Source organism: Phocoena sinus, chromosome X, assembly GCF_008692025.1.
Source record: "Phocoena sinus isolate mPhoSin1 chromosome X, mPhoSin1.pri, whole genome shotgun sequence".
NCBI lineage: Eukaryota > Metazoa > Chordata > Mammalia > Artiodactyla > Phocoenidae > Phocoena > Phocoena sinus.
The window spans coordinates 10,940,228-10,959,609 of NC_045784.1; the positions used below are offsets into that span (position 1 = coordinate 10,940,228).

The 19,382-nt window shown below is 44.1% G+C and overlaps 2 protein-coding genes across 12 annotated transcripts in view; one reads left to right on the forward strand and one right to left on the reverse strand.

Moving 5' to 3' along the window:
- Positions 1 to 209: 209 nt before the first annotated feature.
- TRAPPC2 (trafficking protein particle complex 2) lies at positions 210 to 13,236 on the reverse strand. Its single transcript, XM_032620761.1, has 5 exons — positions 13,093 to 13,236; positions 5,794 to 5,905; positions 3,106 to 3,250; positions 2,595 to 2,680; positions 210 to 1,365 (listed from the first exon to the last, which is right to left on the reverse strand). The coding sequence occupies exons 2-5, from the start codon at positions 5,884 to 5,886 to the stop codon at positions 1,267 to 1,269; spliced, it is 423 nt and encodes a 140-aa protein (XP_032476652.1). The 5' UTR covers positions 5,887 to 5,905; positions 13,093 to 13,236; the 3' UTR covers positions 210 to 1,266.
- A 38-nt stretch (positions 13,237 to 13,274) lies between these two features.
- OFD1 (OFD1 centriole and centriolar satellite protein) overlaps positions 13,275 to 19,382 on the forward strand; it is a 91,937-nt gene continuing 85,829 nt past the window's right edge. For 8 of the 11 annotated variants that reach the window (XR_004348146.1, XR_004348147.1, XR_004348148.1 and 5 more), the window contains exons 1-3: positions 13,275 to 13,642; positions 13,796 to 13,894; positions 18,075 to 18,275. Coding sequence is in view for 5 of the 11 variants with exons in the window: in XM_032620744.1 (XP_032476635.1) it covers positions 13,802 to 13,894; positions 18,075 to 18,275 (294 nt within the window). In the remaining 6 variants the exon portion in view is untranslated. The remainder of the gene's footprint in view (positions 13,643 to 13,795; positions 13,895 to 18,074; positions 18,276 to 19,382) is intronic. The other 3 variants (XM_032620746.1, XM_032620743.1, XM_032620742.1) reach the window with 3 other exon arrangements.

Below are 19,382 nucleotides of genomic sequence, written 5' to 3' on the forward strand. Positions count from 1 at the left end.
ACAGGACTAAAATGGTAGTAGTAGTGGTGGGATGAGTAGCACTTAAAAAATTCAATATTGGGACTCCCCTGGCGGTCCAGTGGTTAGGGCTCGGCGTTTTCACTGCCCGGGCCCATGTTTGATCCCTGGTCAGGGAACTAAGATCCTGCAAGCCGTGCAGGGTGGCCAAAAAAAAAAGAATAAAAAAAATGGATATTAAACTTCCACAATCTTGGACAAACATCTTTATTTAGGAAATCAAATAAATATGGTAAAAAATTATGCTAGCAACTTCACACAAAGATACAGGACCAAACTTTGCATTACTTGCTCAGGTTATTCAGAATGGAACAAAATTCTTCAGGTGCTCACCATTAGCACAGAAAATAACGCGGTTATATTACTTGCTTTTCAATGGACATTTACTGGTTTACTGTAAGATCCCACGCTCTTACAGTACAAAAGAGAGGCCACTCCTGCCCCCTCCGGTATACAGCCTAAGTGACCAAGATGGCCAAGAGCGCAAGTGTTAAATGTGATGCAAGCTTTTCTTTGTTTACAATTCTAAAACTGCTTTACAACTGTTTACTAGTACAGCTATCAACGGGTTCACTTAATCTTTAGTTTACTGTCTGAGGGAAAGGAAACATAAGAACATAACCTGTCACTTTGGTCCGAGCCTCCCACTTGACAAACATGGATCCAGGATTCAAGGATTACAGCAGGATCACTGTTCCCAGTCTCCGACAGGGGCAGACCTGTGGCACTTGGCACTGCAAAGCTGTCTGCTCTGGCTTCTTGGCTTCTTAGTGTACATATACTACTTCTGTGTATACTACCTATACCTTTTCATAACATCTCTAGATGTACAGATGAACCCATGTATGTGCTATCAACTTCATTCCCTACTGCAGAAGCTTTTGGGTTTAAATCTGCCTCTACCAAATCTTGACCATGACATTCGGTTCAGGATTGTTACAACAAGATCAAGCTATCTGAATGAGGAAAGTCAAAAGCTTATTCTCAATTTTTAAAATAAAAATACTTCAAGCTTACTGATGAAGAGCTCTTCATAAATAACACTGTTCACAAGCAAATAACAATCTGTTGATAATCATAAGAAACTGAATATGCTATTTTTAAATATAAAAGCAATTTCATTAGGTTTAGATAAATTGAGACTACAACTAAAATTTTTCCATGCTGTTTAATCAAGTTACTTACAATGTACACATTCCTGAGTACACCCCATTGTAGTGACACTGTTTACTTCTGAATTTTTTGCATTCAGCTTAAAAGGTGTTTCTTCCCAAGAAACTGAACTTTTCTGTCAAATGCACTTGATCGAATAGGAGAATTGGGTTCATAAAATGGATTCATTGCAAACTAGAAGAGAAGAAAGTATTAAGGTGAAAAGGCTGACATCATTAAGTCTCTAAAAGGAAAATCTTTTAAAGTTTTAAATTAAGTCATTAAAGACATTCAAAGCAAAAGTCTGAAGACCACATTTTTAAGTTTTAATGAAGATGTTCCACTGTTAAATATTAACAGCCCCTTAAGGAAATTTCTGTCTTGGTGTTTAAGGGAAGTACCTGTGGCAAAACCCATGGTGGCACGTATGGTAAGTACTGCCTGTGTGAGCAAAACCAACTCCCGGGATCCACCGTGTGTGTGAAATACAACTAGATTCAACGTTCATTATCAAGATGTGGATTCATCCGGTAGGCCCTTTGGCTATATAAAACACACTAAAAATCTGATATGCTCAGAGTGGAGGAAAAGTTATACCACACTGCTTTTAAAAGTTACTCTTGTGCGGTAGTTTTTAACAATCAGGTTTTTAATACTCTCCTTTAACACAAGGTAAGTGATCAGTTTCTCAGATAATGTAATGAGTATATCATATGTGTGAGGGAAAATTAGTACTGGATGGAATCACAAATGAGGAAAGGAGTTACCAACTTTTACACCTTAATCACTTGATGTCCATCTTGATAAGATGGCTAAATATTCTTATTTGCTACTTCTGACTAGGAATATTGATTGTTAACTGTGCTGAGATGCAAAAAACCTTGTCCAATTAGAGAATGTTTAAATTATTAAGAATATACTGTCAGCACTGCAGTTTAACCACTCATATCTTATTACTATTTCATTTTTTCCAAATGAGTATCAAGAAACGCGTGTGGCCCCTTTCTCCTTGAGTGACTTTGATAATACATGAATCACTTCCTGTTTATGATCTACATTCATTGCACTGTAACTTACTTGTTAAGTAGATGGAAAACATTTTACATTAAAATTATGAAGCAACTTCCCTTATACAGACTGCTTCTGTCTCTCGCTTTAGGGTTCCCTCATAAAATCAACTATATGCACCAAAAGGGGGAGAATGAAACTGATTTAAAAATAACTACGAGTTGTCCTGCATACGTGTTAAGCTGGTGGTAGAGACCTGCCTGGTGAAGGAGCTGCCGGAACGGTCCTGCTGGAAGGAGAGCTCTGCTGAGAGGAGAGCTGTGCGGTCTAAGGGGGCTGCCTCAACAGGCCAGTGTCCTGCCAAAGTTGGAATCTCTTTTATAACCAGATTTTACAAGGTACAGAACATATCATACCTTTATGTATAAATCATAGACATCAGTAAAGAAGTTCTTTATCCCGTCTTCTTGCCTGATGTCATGCAGCATAATAAATCTCATATGTGAAATAATTAAGGTATAATCTTTAGAAATGAAAACTGAAAAGCGATCAGTCACAATATTCTTCAAATGAGTCACATGTAGTGTATTTTGCGATGGAAAAGGTGAATCCGTAAACTGGGTTCAAAGTTAGGTTAGTTTTATCTTGAAGAGAACATAATCCTTTTAAGTTAGAAAATAACTACAAAATAAAATCACCATTGATATGGTTCAGATAAACCTTAACTTTATATATGAGACTTGGTTTTAAAATTATGTTAAACAAAAGGTGTTTTTTCCCCCTAAAAAAATAAAAGCCCTGTAAGTGGCCATGTTTACCTAATATTTTGCAGTCCACAGACTCAGAACCTGGCATCTAGGTCCCATGTTGGTCTAGTCTGTTACCCCAACCCTTTGTTAGAGCTCTTTATTAAACAGGTAAGGATATGACCCGCAGTGACGAATGCTGAAACAAACCACTCGTTGAACTTGTCCACCGTCTTCAAGTACATGTTGTTTGACAGCCACATGTTCTCATCTACGAGGTCGAGAGCCGCGTGAGCTATGAACTGGTTCAGATGGCGGTGATCGTCCTAGGTGGCAGCGAGCAGCACCAGATTAACATTTCCTTACAGCGCCAAGACAGCCAGACTTCACTCTGCAAACGCTAGACACAGCTTTCTGGGGTGCGGGGGGAAGCTTTCTGCTTTTACTTCGATTATTGTCATGAGACAGAGGTCTTCAGTGCTTTCACATTATTTTCTATTTTCTAATCTGGTATCAAAAACTCAATAAATAGAAACAGCCAATTAGTAAATGAAATGTGTCCAAGAAACTATATTTTTAAAATTTTGCAAGAAGCAAGTTACCAAGTTCTGTAACCATTTAAGCATGTGAAAAAAGGATATACTACATTAAAAGAAAAAAGTAGATCCTGCTTTTTTGTTTGTTTTTCTCCCCCTCCCCATTCCTCCCCTCCCCTCAGCTCAGATCCTGCTTTCAAGAAGCTCGCATCTTTTTAGAGGAGGAAGACAGGAGAAAAACAAGGTAGGCTGGAGCTAAACAGGTGGTGAGTACAGGCCTCGGGTGGGGCTGGGGGTAGGAGGCGGGGCTTCGTGTGCGGTGACACCCGGTGAGCAGTGGAGACAGCCTGGCACAGGCCATCTTGAGGTACAGGGAGCTCACATGGCAGGGCACCTGGGAGTGGCAGGCGGCCAGGCTGAGCCCCAGCTGCGTACAGTCCCTTGTGCCGACAGTGCCAGGTGGTCCTGTCGAAGCCGCGGGTGTCCTTTTCATGGACTGTAAAGGCCTAACTGAAGAAGGAGGGTCTGTCCCAGCAAAATGTGCAGAAGGAATTCATAACCTGGAATGCAGTCTCACTCCTGTGGAATTCTTACTTTCAAAATGCATTTTTCAAAGAACACCTCTGTTACAGGTTGAATTTGTCCCCCCTCCCCCAATCCCTATGTTGCAGTCCTAACCCTCGGTACCTTAGAATGTGGCCGTATTTGCAAAGAGGGTCATTGCAGATGTAATTAGTTACCATGAGGTCATGCTACGGTTGAATGGGTCCCTAATACAATGACTGATGTATTTATAAAAGGGGGGAATCTGGAGACAGTCGCACACCTAGGGAGACTGGCATGTGAGGACTGCAGTTCTCCTGCCACAAGCCGAGAACTGCCAGAAGCTGGGAGAAAGGCCTGGAACAGACCTTCCCTAGCGCCTCTGGACGGGCATGGCCCTGCTGACAGCTTGATCTCAGACTCAGGCCTCCCCAACTGTGAGACAAGACGTTTCTGTTCTAAGGCACACGGTTTCTGGTACTCTGTGACACCGGCCCTGGGAAACGAACATAACTTCCTTGCTGAGGAGGCTGTTCCCGTGACTGGGCGGCCATGTTGCCCTGGAATCCCTCGCGTAGGTAAAGCATGTTTATACTTCACTCACGGCACCGTGACAAAGCTAATTTAATCCTCAGGGAAATGGATGTGTTTTGTCTGGCTCACAGTAGTGTCTTCCTTTACACTGATGATCAATCTTGAGACATTAGAAGAAAACTGTAGAAATGGTTTACGAAGGTAAGCGGTAGCAGGAGAAAGATCAAGTCACGTGATGCTAGTTTTACACGCACTGTTTTGCCTACCACGAGGCCGCTGGAGTGAGAGAAACTGCCAGTAGCCGTATACCACACAAAGCAACTACTGCTGCAGGGACGCCTCACATCCAAGTTTTAACGAGCAATGTGCTCATGTGAATGTGGGAAAATAATGTAGCAACACGGGCTAGGATAATACCTTGGATTTCTATCATATCTTAGTGGCAAGATCTGAATAGTTGAAAAGCGTCTTGCACTGGACATTACAAGTCACTACTAATTTCAAAATCAGTTCCTGTCTTAAGGGACTTTCAAGCCTATTTTTGGAGGTTGGGAGAAACATAGCATAACCTGTCGGCAATTTATTTGGAATGTGCACTTGTACAGGGAGATGGAAGGCACCAGCTATGCTCATCCCAAGACTCTATGGCTCTGTTTACTCTCAGTGGCAACATGTTCCTGAAGCTTGTTTTTCGGGAACCACTCTTGACAGCAAGAAGGTTGGGTGGCGTCACGGGAGAGGAGAGCACGAGGGCACCACGCGGCCAGTGGGTGCCACGTTGGGGTCACGGAAAAAGGCCGCCGTCTCAGGGGCAGTAGAAGGACGTGTAAGTCGGGGTCTCTTTTAACCCTCCCGGGGTAGTAGATCTAGCACGTATGTCCTGCTGAAAAAGGTGATTCACGGGGACAGAAGGGACTTCCCTGGCATTTCCCACTGCAGGTGAGCTATGTTTCTATGTGCTCAAGGAGCCACCTTCACAGGAGGTGAAAGAGGGAACTGATGACCAGGGAGAGGAGACCCAGGGCATCTGCTAGTGCGTGCCAAGTGTGTGCTGAATTAGAGCACGAACAAACAATTCAGAGGATGCTCCTGGCTGGCTTCTATCAACCTGTGGGACTGCAGAGCAAGCCTCATTTGTGCTGGGTTTGTAGTTACCTCATCTGTCCAGATCTCTTGCAGTTCTAAAATCACATCACACCATTATCGTTACAACAACAGGACAATTGTTATGGAATTTTTTAAGGTTCCATACGCACTTTGGATTCTGCTTTTCCAGCTGGCAAAAACTCCATTTCAAAAACTGGATTATCATGGTGACCAACAATGACAAAGTAGAAGCTTCCAGACATTGTCTTCAATATATAGCTCCTAGTTAAATGGAAATAACACATATTTTTAGTACTCAATACTGAAAACCAAAAACCAGGAAGTGACGAACTCCATTTTTTTTTTTTTAACTTAAACCTGAATTGCAGAGGAGGTGGCCCCTAAGCTCGGCATGCTTTCCAGTATGCCACCGTAGATACATGGCTTTTGGATGATACAAATTCTTTATCTGTGATATGTCCTGGAGAATCCACTGCTACATTTTCATAGGGAAACTGGAAGACCTCTAATATGAAATCCTAAGAACAACATTCTCATGATCTGAAAGTGTGGAACATTTAGGGTAAGCTGGCTTAAACTTGGACTAGATCAGTCAGCATTGGCACTAACAACTGGGTGCTGATGAGGAAATAACTTAGAAATTTTCAGGAAGGATGCTTCCAAAGAAGCTAAGAACCACTCTAGCGCGTGTCCTTTACAGAAAGGAGAGCTCCTAGAGTGGTCAGCTACAGACTGTGTGGTACTTGTATTCCTACCTGAAAGGTCTATGCTATGAATGTAACTCCACACATAAAAGATCCTGTTATATGCCTCTTCAAACACCATTTATGAGAGAGGAAGAAACAGTTTTGTACTCTAGAAGAGATGGAAGAAGTCATAATCCAAAAGGAAGACATTCTGAGTCATTAAGAGGTCTTGGAACGAGGATTAATAGGTTTGCTACAGGAATAAAACAGAGAAAGTAGGGGGTGGGGGAGAAATCGGTGATTCTGGGGCATTTAGCACAATCGAAATCTGGATGGATGGACGGACAGATGGGCGGATGCATTTATGTATGCATTTTTCATACGAGATTTTTGGAATCAGACCAAGCTAGGTTCACGTCTAGCTCTAGCGACATGAGCGCAGGCACGTGGAGACGTGGGGCCTAGGAAGGCCCCCTCATGGGGCGGGGATCTGCTTCACTGGGAGCGTACAGTAAGGTGTGTCCGAACCCAGGGCCCGTCGAGCCTCACTGGGACTTCCATGAGACGACATCCGAAGACTTCGGAAATGTATTTCCTGATGAGTACAACATTTTGTAGAGGAAATCACGGCACAGCTGGCCCCTTTCACTCTGGAATTGGAAGGCCGTGACTGGAAGAAAAGGAAGATAGGAGACCTGTGGCATGATGAAGTGAGTCAGATTTAAAAGGTTATTTGGGGCAGCGGTTGGCACACTACGGCCTGCAGGCCCTATCTGGCCTGGTCCGTCCTCTTACTACCGTCTAAGGCTGCTCTTGCCCTACAATGGCAGCATGGGGTGGTCGCCACAGAGACCATCTGGCCCTTTACAGAAAAAGGGGAAAGATGAGAAAAAGACCCAAACAGTAAAACTGGACAACAAAGACGGGCAGGAACGATACAAAAACTCTACAAAACTAGGAGAATTGGCAGTAATTCTCCAGCACAAGTGAGGGGAAGAGGGATGGGAGCCTGAAATTTTAACCAAGTAAACAATGACATCATTCATTTTTGCCGGAATACGTTTCATAGCTGGAGTTTGCCAAGGGAAGGGCTTACTTTCTTCAGCACAAACATTTAAGCAGCAGCAGGGGAAAAAAAATACTGTAAGGAAGATGCTTCTCCCCCTACACACATTTAGAAGCAGCAAGAGACAATATATGTATAAGGAAGATTACCCTCCTCCCCGCCTTCCCCCAAACCCACTCAACCCTATACGGAGACCTGGGTCTGGGAGACAAGCACATCCTAAGAACAGTGTGAGGATAAACAGAAAGGCAACTGCAGGAAATACCGCATAAACCGTCGATCACAAACTGCTCAGCTACGCAGAACCAGAGCTGCCAATCGTGTGATTTCACACACAGCTGAAGAAGGTATGCAGCTCTCGATTCCATTCTGACAAGGAAAAGCTGAAAGGTGTAGTGGAAGAAAAGGAAGCCACAGGAGAACATAACCGTTTTGTCTCAGGAAGGGAATGTCCAGTCATTTAATACTTGGGGCTTCTCTGCCTAGGTAGTGAGCAGAGGTGAGACACGCTCTAGAATTCCGTGCTGTCTGATAAGGGAACTTTCCGCGAGGATGGAGATGATCTACACCTGCTCAATTTTTCCATCACCTAAAATAGGGGCCCTTCAAGTGTCTCCAAGGGCTTGAGGTTATGGAGGCAGTCACACAGAGCTTGGCGATGGATTAAACTGGGGAGCTGTGGGAAGAATCTAGCATGTTTCCAAAATGTCTGGCTGAGGTGATCAAGCAGAATATCAAGATGATGAACCTATTCACTGAGAACAGAAATAAGAAAGAGAGGGAAGAGGGATGGAAATGAACAGGTCAGTTTTGAACGTGTGGTGGTAGCCAGAATAGCTCCCCCGAGCCCCACCAAGATGTCCACATCCTAATGTCGGAAACCTGTGAATGTTAGCGTATTCAATACATGGCAAAGGGCATTAAGGCTGCAGATGGAACTAAGGCTGCTCATCAGCTGATCTTCAGATAGGGCGAGAATCCTGGGCTACTCAGGTGGGCCCAATGTAATTACAAGGGCCTTTAAAAGTGGAAGAGGGCCGCCCCCGAGGAAAGTCAGGGGGAAGCGTGGCTGTGGAAGGATCGCCGCGGAGCTACAACATTGCTGGCTTTGAAGATAGAGGAGGGCGTCATGCGCTGACGAATGCGGGCAGCCTCTAGAAGCTGGAAAGGACAAAGAAACAGATTCTTTTTTTTTTCTTTTTTTTTTTTTGCGGTACGCGGGCCTCACTGTTGTGGCGTCTCCTGTTGCGGAGCACAGGCTCCGGATGCGCAGCCTCAGCGGTCATGGCTGACAGGCCAAGCCGCTCTGCGGCATATGGGATCCTCCCGGACCGGGGCACGAACCCACGTCCCCTGCACAGGCAGGCAGACTCTCAACCACTGCGCCACCAGGGAAGCCCAAGAAACAGATTCTTCCCGAGAGCCTCCAGAGGGGATTTCAGCCCAGTGAGACCCATGTTGGACGTGTATGCTACAGAACTGTAAGATGGTAAACTTGTGTCGTTTTAAGCCAGTAAATCTGTGGTAATGTGTTATGGGCACAGTAGGAAACTAACACGTCAAAGCTGAAAAAACCTGCAGGTATAAGAAAAAAGGAAATACTCCCGTAAGTGTCAGCAATAAAGGTAGAAGGTGCATTCTATAGAGACTGGGGACAAAGTGAGTTTATTTTCCATGGGACGCGGGTTTCAGAGCCCTGTGGCAAGCGGGGGGAGGGCGGGCCATGGTGCATCGAGGTGAAGCCCCTGGGAACAGTAGGGGGATGAGAGTATGGAAGAGAACAGCGGCTGAGGCTGGGTTTTCCCAGCAAGTATCCCCTACAGCTAACAGCCCTTCCGCCCCCCTTGCCGAAAGGACCTGTGAGGAGGGGGCCGTCGTTTGGGCAGTGTGTGTGTGGGGCGCGAGGGACGGTGCTGGAATATAGGAGAGGGAATGCAGGAAAGAGAGGCGTTGTGGGGATTAACTCTCCTCAAGGACGAGAAGCTTCTGAAAGTTCCAGTGTCGAGGCCCTCGGGGCCTCAGGGGCCTGACTGATGAATGCTGTGTCTGGGTTGATGAACAGCACGTTTGTGAGAAGTTGCCATAGTTGTTAAAGTACCAATGAAGAAATCCTCCCTTATAAGGGCAGGACTTGTTGGCTGAAGGGAGGGGAGCCAGGACTCCCATTTGTGGTGAAAACAGCTGTCTGTGGTGGCTAGAGTGTCTTGAGCTGCTTTTGAGAGAGGTAACTAAAATGCACAAGGAGCTCTGGATTTCACTGAAAAGACCGTGTACAGGATGTAAGAAGGAGGGCACTAACTAGTAATGAACATAAAAATGGGACTAGAAACCTGTGAGGCTAGCATCAGAAGGGCAAAAGCCCAAAACAAGCTGAAATGTGTGGAAGGCTTTCAGGCTACCACAGGGAAAAGCAAGGGAGAAAGGTCAATTAGTTGAGGCACCTGGTACATAAATAACACGGGACACAGGTGTGCTGAACTTGGGTTTTCTCAAAGAATGATTTTCACACGGCAAGTGTGGAAGCAGTTAGGTTAGGCAGGCTGTGAACCCCAAGACGTATGTTAAAGAAACAGTTGGGTTGACAGCTGACGGTGTAACTACTGGTCAGTGACGTTTGAGAAATCACAGGAACAGAAAAGAGCCAGTAACTGTCATTCCAACTCTGAGAAACAAAGAGGCTTGCCTCCCGGTCTGAGTACTTCCAAAGAGATTAAAACACCAACAGAAATAGGTATTAAATGCCTGTCGTCAGTCAGACACCATGCTGGGGGCTTTTATGACAAACTAAGTCATTTAATGTGAATCCCTAGACAAAAAGAGTGGGTTACGGAGACGGTGAGTCACTTTCTGAAGTCCTGTAGTCTCTACCTAAGAGACCTGTAGCCTGGATGACAGCCTGTGGTACCCCCAGAGCCGCAGCAGTGCCGGGGCCCGGGAAGTGCTCGTTCTCTGCTGAAGGAGGGACGGTGCAGGGCTGACTGGAATGTCAAAGTGCTCCACGTCAGTCGACAGCATGGGGTCTCTAGGGAGCCTTTGAGGTTGACCTTAACCTAGTCCAGCCCAAGGTTTGCATCAGTAACTGAGATGAAGCCAGTTTACCACACCCAAAGATAACAAGCTAAGGGCACCTAATTTATTAGAAGGCTAAAGTTAGGATTCCAAAGATCTCCACGGCTAGGAGAAATAGGTGACATGAACAGGATGGAATCTAAAAGGATTTGAAATAAAGTCCTGTACTTGGGCTTAAATCAACCGCACGACAATAGGATGTGGGAAACCTAGTATAAGAGCAGTTAGCTCATCTATGAGAACCGGTTTTCATTTATTGCCAGCTAAATCGGAGGTGGCAATCTGATACAGTGGCTGAAAAAGCGAATGCAATTCTAGGCTGCATTAAGAGAAGATGATGTCCTCATCACTAATAATACCATCTCTGGGGGACATGCTCAGTTCTGGGAATCACATTTTAAAATCATTAACTCTGAACTGTGTGTGCTGGGAGGAGGGAGGCATCTAGGCTAGGGAATGCTCTGGAAACAAGACAAAAGCTACTGAAGGAACTGAGGATGTTTAAACCGGGGGCGGTGGGGAGACGTTTTTTGCGGGGGCAGTGGGCTATGGTGCAGTCTTTAAATACGATGCTGTCTAATGGGAAGGGATTTGACTAGGGATGGCAAATGGGTTTTTTCCCATGAGCCCATTCTAATCAACTAGCAGTGAAGGCCAGGAACTGGTGCTGAGAAAGATTCTGAGACTAACGGTGGTCCGGGGGAAAGACTGCTGTGATCAGTTACCTGCATCTGCTACGGGTTTGGGAGAGGGCAGTGCCTATGGGAGCGCCAAGTATTTGCTAGCTCTGAACTAGACAGACTTATTCCAAACTGTTCCAGAGGCCAAGCCTAGGGCTGCTCCTTTGAGGTTACATGGAAAGACATTTGGGTCAATGTAATTGAGAACTTTGTAATAATTAAAGAACTATCAGACTGCCTTGTGAAGTGACACACCACCCCCCCACCCCGATCACTAGAAGTGTGATAAGGGGAGGCTGGAAGACCACTAGTAGTGCCAGAGTGGGAGGATGAACCCAATGAACTTAGAAGGCCCCTCCGAGACAACTCATGGATGCCAGTTCCAAAACCACCCATTTTTACAGCAAACCTCTTTACAGCCTCTATAGAGAAACTTCTGGAAAACTTCCCTATGCTCCCAACAGCAGTGGCTTCACTTGTTCCACAGACCTGGAGCTGGAAGACTAACCTAGTGTGGCACTGCAATAAGCAGGATGAATACTGTTGATAGTTCTCTAATAGGGTATTTTTCCTATTAATATTAAAAGCAATTCCTCTACCTCACCATAAGTGAGGTTATGCTGGCTTTTGGACATTTAATCTAAATCTATTCAATTTGGGCGCCAAAGGTTGGGGGTAAGAGGGTCTTCAGGCACAGATGTTTCTATTTAACAGTACTTGCAACATATTAACATCGTCTTAGGACATTTTTCATCATCTCACTATTTGCTCAAAAGCCTTAATGTTTCTCATCTACAGGGATCAAGTACCAGTATCAAAAATGTAGTCCCATGTTGCTCTGTAGAGCTTTTCTCATCCTCATTGCTCTACCTTGGCTACAGTGGACTGGTATACTTTTTTTCTCCCCAACTGATCGTGTCCACTCCAGATTTATTTCTCTCTCCATGCCTGGAATACTCTCCCTGATTCCATGTGTAAACCTCACCCGTCTTTCAAAGCCCACCCAAATTCCTCCTTCTCCAAGTATTTCCCAACACCAACCTACACGCTCTCTACCTCTTATGGAAGCCCTGTCACTCTTGATGCCTCTTAAATTCTCTAAGTCTTTCACCGCCAGGGGTGAAAATCCATTGTACTCATCAGTGCTGTTCACAAAACCATCAGTGGCCCAATTTTGTCCTCATGGGGCCTAGATACCTTATACCCACAGCATGGGACTCTGGAGCCAGGCCAGATGCCTCACTGCTCTTGAAAGGGTCCTGATTTTTTTAATTAACTTTTCAGAGATGTGCCCACTCATGTCCATCTCCAACCACTTTTTCTAAAATCTTTACCCGGTCTACAATGCATCTTAGCTCTTAGTCAATTCTCTGGCTGTAATGTTTTCATTATTGCTTCTCGAGAGACTGGTTCCTTTCCTTTCTAATTAGATTTAAGTATATGGGGGACCCGGCTCACCTATCTTCACAGCACGTACAACGATGGGTACTCAAAGTTTAGCTCACTAGTTTTCAACCACGGGTAACTTTGCCTCCCAGAGGACACATGGCAGTGTCCGGAGACATTCACGGTTCTCAGAACCGGGGGCAGGGGAGAGCAGGTGCTACTGGCATCTATTGGGTAGAAACCAGGGATGCTTGCTCAACATCCTGCAGTACACAGGACAGCCCCACAACGGAGCATTTTCCGGCTCCAAACGGCAATAATGCCGCGGTTAAAAAACCCGGGGTGAGCTGAATGACCCAGTGAAAGGTACAAGAAGCAAAGCCCCCGAGCAGGTGGACGTTTGCAGGTTGAATCGCGCTGTGGACTGGCCCGGTGGGTTGTGAAGAGCTCAGCCGGCCCCGGGGCAGAGGGGAGAGACAGGGCCAACACTCGCATCCCGTGGGGCCGGGGACATCCCCCAGAGTCCCGGAGCGCCAGTCGCCCTCTCGCTCCATTCCCTACCTGCGGCGAGACGCCGGGAACGGAAACGCCCAGTCAGTTCCCGCGGCCGAGACCCGCGTTCCGCAGCTTCCGTAGGGACTCCTCGAGCAGCCCTCACGAGACTCTGCCGTTGCGCTCTCGCGTTAGTGGGCGGAGCTTCCAGCCGCAGCGCGGCGGCGCAGTTCCGGGCTTGCGCTGTAATGCTCCAGACTAGGGCCGCTGGGCTCGGAGGGACTCGGGGAGGGGTGGACGCAGGTCTGAGCGGTTCGGACTCCGGCTAGTGCCGCGCCTTCTCTGGCCTTCTGTCTCCGGTTTCAGCCTTCCGGGCGCCAGTGAGAGTCCCGCGTGGGCCACAACCACGCCCACCTGTCAGAACCGCGGAGGAAGGAAGTGCGTGTCTCTGCTTGAGTTCTTAGTTCGGAGTTCTGCTTGTTCCTCCCGTTTTTCTGGAACAGCGGCAGGGCTCTCCGGCCAGGGATTCCCTTAGGCCTGGGCTTGCACCCCGGTTTCGGGGTCCAACTCCGGGCACAGTGGGGAGGACTCGGGAGGAAGCTGATACCTGATACCTCAGGTAGATACATCTGCCCCCTCCTCGGGGCGGGCGGAAGTGAATCCTTTGTTTCCCTTAAACCGCCTTTGGCTTCCTTGGAGGCCACCGATCCGTCTTCAGAAATTCACGTCCCTTCTGCCCGCCAGTTAACCCGTTAACCGTTTTATCTTCTAGTCCACCATGCTCCCCAAATCTGACGTGTTGAGTCAAGATGAACTGCGCAAAAAGCTGTACCAGACGTTTAAGGATCGGGGTATACTGGACTCACTGAAGGTATCACTTTTAGGCATATCTCTTACATAAATTTTACAAGGGTAACCTGTAACAGGTAGTCCACATGTAAAGACATCCATGTCTTGGGTTTTAAAAATAGCATGATACACAGATTGTATTGGTGAATTACACTGCTCTGTTCCTGTGTAACTGTTAAATCGTAAAACAAACACATTTTAGTAAGGTTAGTAAGTGGGTTAGTAAGTGGTTTTGTAGTACTCATATTTGAACAGGGGATATTGTCACCATATAGAAAACATTAAGGGACTGCTTACTGTAGAAAAGTTGGGGGAATGAGGAATTTCTTCTTTAAAATATATTGAAATGTATAAATACTTGAGCAGTAAATATTTCTTAGTACACTTTCATGTATGAATTAACAGCAAGGAGTAGGATTAGCTGAAATGTGTTTTCATTACTGTATACATTTCAAAAGACCATTTTACACTTAAAATGGGAAATTAAGGACTTTTTTTCTTGTCTCCTCCATTGTTTTTGTAACTTAAAAATACTTCAGACTCATCCGAAAAATACTTAAGACTCATCTGAAATATAGAAAAGCATACAAGAGAAGTCATCTCTAATACAAGTACTAATTGGCATAATGTTGTGTGTACTTGTGTATCCTCTTTTATGTGGTGAGCATTTTCCTGTGTCCTTAAATGTGTCTTGAAATCCTCATTTTCATTGGCACCAGGTTCATCTTTGGATCTTTGGACATATGGGTAATTTATGCAGCATTCCCCTGTTATTGAACATTTAGGTTATACCCAGGTTTACACGTTCCTTCAATTGCATCTCTCACTTTTTGCCTAGGATAGATGAAGTGGTATTAATGAATCAAAGGGTGTGAACATTTGTAAGGTTCTTGGTGTACACGTCTTGTTTTAGAAAGGTTGTAATACAACTGACCCTTGAACAACACGGGTTTGAACTGCTCAGGTCCACTTATTTGTGGACTTTTTTCAATAAATACCTAGTACAGTACTACACTGTCCGTGGTTGGTTGAATCTGCTGATGCAAAACTGGGGATATGGAGGGGGCTCCTAACCCCCGGAGGTTCGAGGGTCACCTTCAGTTTGTATTCCACTAGCAGTTTGAGAATGCATGTCTCTCTCCAGTAGTATGATCATGACATGTTTTAAACCAATCTAAGGCTGAGAAACTCTATTTTAACATTCTTTCTTTTATCAGTGAGGTTGCATATATTTTCTGGCCATTTGTATGTTTTCCATGGATTGGTGCTTCATGTTCCCCTGCCCGTTTTTTTTTTCCCTAGGGTGCTAGTGTTTTCTTATTGATACGAGTCCTTTTAATGGAAACTTAATCTTTTTTTCCATTTTTGTGACAATACTATCTGTCTTCAATTTTAATTTGGCTCTAAAAATACTGAAGTTACATTTTTATGTGGTCAAGTCTATTGTTTACTTTTTTTGTGCTGATTATTCTCAGTCATTTTCCACTGACAGTGAATATTCACTTTTTCTAAGTTTTTAAAAAGGCTGTTTTTTTTTAACAGTTAATTCCTTAACCCACCTGAAATTAGTTGTAGTACATCACGCATTAGTCCACTTTCTTAGGCGGAATGGTTCTTGCCTCTGGGCATGGTGTTTGTTCTCTTACTGTCCTTTGGGTTTGGTTTGGTAGGGTTTTACTTCATGTCTGTAGTCCAGTTGATAATGACCTATCATTATCCATTTGGAGCTATCCTTGTTAGGCTTTGGTATCAGGATTATGCTAGCCTTGTTCACTTTCCAGCTGCAGCCTATCCTAAGGAGAAATACTGTTTCTTGTTTGCAGCTGGCCATTCCGTTTGTTATTCTAGCGTGATCAATGGCAGGGGGGGATTTTGGCAGGGGAGATTTTTACTTTCTCAGTCTGAACTAATTTACTTTCTCAGTTTAATGACCTGAGTGAGTTCTAATTTTTACAGTTGAAGTTTTCAGTGGCCTAATTCACTTTCTCTTCGGGTGTTTGGAAACAATTTGTATTTATGATTAAGTACAGAGTCATATGGGTATCTGGTAAACGAAGTTTATGAAAAATCTTTTTCCTTATTTTGAGTCTACTCTGTCAATTGCTGAGAGATGTGCTGAGGGTTCCGGGTCCCTAAGTCTTGTCTCTCCTACTTCCCCCACAATAATTGGCCTTCTTTCTTTTTTTTTCTTTCTTTCTTTCTTTTTTTTTTTTTTGAGCAGAGAAAGGTTTATTGCAGGGTCAAGCAAGGAAAACAGGTGTCATGCTCAAACCCGAACTCCCCTGTGGTTTTTTGGGGAGAATTTTTCATAGGCACAATTTGGGGTGAGGGCTCTGTCCTTATTTCTGTCTTAGGGACGTTGCAAGCTTTAATTCTGAATAGATTTCCCTCTTGGCACTGGCTGCTGGAAAGCCCCCTGGCCAGTTTTTGGATTCCTTCCAGCAAGTGCTAGATGGCATGCTTTTTGGGCGTGTCAAGATGGAAATTCATCCATAATGTCATTCCACTGTTTGCTACTCTTCCTTTTACCCTGCTTAAATCCCTCATTTAGTTCTTAGCCATTTCAGTACTTGTTTGCAAGACACCCTAAATCCTTTTGTTAATTAAGATGAATCTAAGTATATTTCTTCATTACTATGTTACAAATTTAATTAAACCACTAAAGTTTACTGGTGGAGGAGGCTTTAGTTTTCTCTTTTCAGTTAACTGTATCAGATGAGGCGAAGCATATATATTCTGTTTAGTGTAAATGTGTTTTTTACTATAGGATTTTATTTTTATTTTTGAATCTTAGTTTTTTATACAGCAGGTTCTTATTAGTCATCTATTTTATACATATGAGTGTATCCCTGTCAATCCGAATCTCCCAGTTCATCCCACCACCACCCCACCCCCTGGCCACTTTCCCACCTTGGTGTCCGTATGTTTTTTCTCTACATCTGTGTCTATTTCTGCCCTGCAAACCAGTTCATCTGTATCATTTTTCTAGGTTCCACATATATGCGTTAATATACGATATTTGTTTTTCTCTTTCTGACGCTTCACTCTGTATGACAGTCTCTAGATACATCCACGTCTCTGCAGATGACCCAGTTTCGTTCCTTTTTATGGCTGAGTAATATTCCATTGTATATATGTGCCACATCTTCTTTATCCTTTCATCTGTTGATGGGCATATTAGGTTGCTTCCATGACCTGGCTATTGTAAATAATGCTGCAGTGAACATTGGGGTGCATGTGTCTTTTTTGAATTATGGTTTTTTCTGGGTGTATGCCCAGTACTATAGGATTTTAGATACATATATAAGTTCTGTTCTGTACTACTAATATAGAACTGTATATAGAACTAATATATTCTCTTTAGCTAAAGGATAGAAAAAAGAGATGTAACGAGAACTTCATTTGTTTCTTGTTTGTATTCTATTAATAACAATTCCTTAGATGTTATTTATTGCTGAACCCCGTGAATCTAGGCAGTGTACTCTTAAGCTCTGCCCAATTGTATGTTTCAGATTATGTGTAAAATAAATTAGAACAAATATCCAGCAGTCTGATTAGGGGATTTTTTTTTAAAACCAAAATGAATAATAGCAGTGGTATTATAACTTTGAGAAAATTAGCCACCTTGAGCCTAAATTCCTCATTTATAAAATAGGGGAAAATTATTATATTTCATAACATCTAGAATTGTAAGTAGTCCATGTGAAAGTGAATCTTAATAAGCCTTTTTTGGGTTTACTGATTTTTCTCTTGTGTATACTATTTCCCTTTTGGGAACCTAATTTTATTTTGATCAATATACTTGAATATATTTAACCCAGTATTATTTTCGTATCCTCCAACAATTTGCAGAGAGGTGAGGAAGTAGCAGAGTTTTCTCCTGTATTTGGTACCCCAGTGAAAAGTTGCTGAACTGGGCTCGTAGGGAAGTGAAGTTAGTCTCACCACGTTCCAGCTCACCACCAGCTCACTAGGAAGCTGGTGAAAGCAAGCTACTCTTTCTAGAACCCACTGGGCTGCTTGTCTCACAGGGTAAGACAGAGTGTCCAGGGGAAGGCTCCTAACTTGTGGCCATGGATTTAGAACCATTCTGGAAACTAAAGGAAGGATTCTAATTCATGTGACAAGTCTGTGTCCCGCCAGTGGAAAAAATCCTGCTGAAAATTTTTTTCCCCTCTTGTTTCATTTTGTATTTGATCTAGACGCAACTCCGAAACCAGCTAATTCACGAACTGATGCACCCTGTACTGAGTGGTGAAGTGCAGTCCCTGTCCATCTCAGTGGAAGGGAGCTCCCTCTTAATAGGAGCTTCCAACTCTCTAGTGGCAGATCACTTACAGAGATGTGGCTATGAATGTTCACTTTCTGTCTTCTTTCCCGAAAGTGGTTTGGCAAAAGAAAAGGTAACATCTTTGCTTTTCTGTCTCTGAATTTTCTGTTAACAGCTTCTCCCTCAGATAATAGCTAGGTGCTCCTTGGCTAGCTGGGTCCCTTTCTTGTTTATCTTTGAAATTACATCATGTATTTGTTATAATGTGACCAAGGAGTATGAAATCTGACATTGTTACCAATTCCTTGGTATCTTAATTTGTCTTTATAAAATTGTAATGTTTTGGAGCTAGAAGTGATCTGACCCTCCATATAGTCTGAGGACACAAAACTGCCATTTTTGTTGAATGTCTGTTGTGAGGCTGGCACTGCTGGTCACTCTGCAGGTGGTACATGTATTACAGATGAGGATCCAGAGTCTGGAGAGGTGGGGTGATTTGCTCAAGGTCACATGATTTGGAAGTGGCAATGCAGGGCAGTAAATCTGGATCTACAGTGTGCCGTCTTCAGTATGCTACAGTCTCTTCAGATATTTGTCGTCTTTGTGATGACATAAGAGAAGTGAGGGATAAGTAACTTTTGAACACCTGTGGAGTTCTTAAATATTAGAACACCTTTTACCACTTTCCTAATTATTGTAACTATCTTTCCACCAACCACTGAACATACTAGTCACACTTGGTTATTTTAAAGGCAGATATAGCAAACTTTCCCTATTTTTTTTAATAGACGTAATTTTTTAGAGCAGTTTCGGTTCACAGCGAAAATGCACAGAAAGGGAGATTGCCCATCTGCTCCCTAATCCCACATGTGCAGGCCTCCCCTGCTCTCAACATTTTTTTTTTTTTTTTTTTTTTTTTTTTGCGGTACACAGGCCTCTCACTGTTGTGGCCTCTCCCGTTGCGGAGCACAGGCTCTGGACGCGCAGGCTCAGTGACCGTGGCTCACGGGCCCAGCCGCTCCATGGCATGTGGGATCTTCCCAGACCGGGGCACGAACCCGTGTCCCCTGCATCGGCAGGCGGACTCTCAACCACTGTGCCACCAGGGAAGCCAAACATTTTTTACTCTGTACATTTTTACGTTCAGTGAACCTACATTGGCACATCATTATCACCTGAAGTCCATAGTTTACATTAGGGTTGAGTCTTGGGGTTGTCCCTATGTTTTTACTCTTTATCT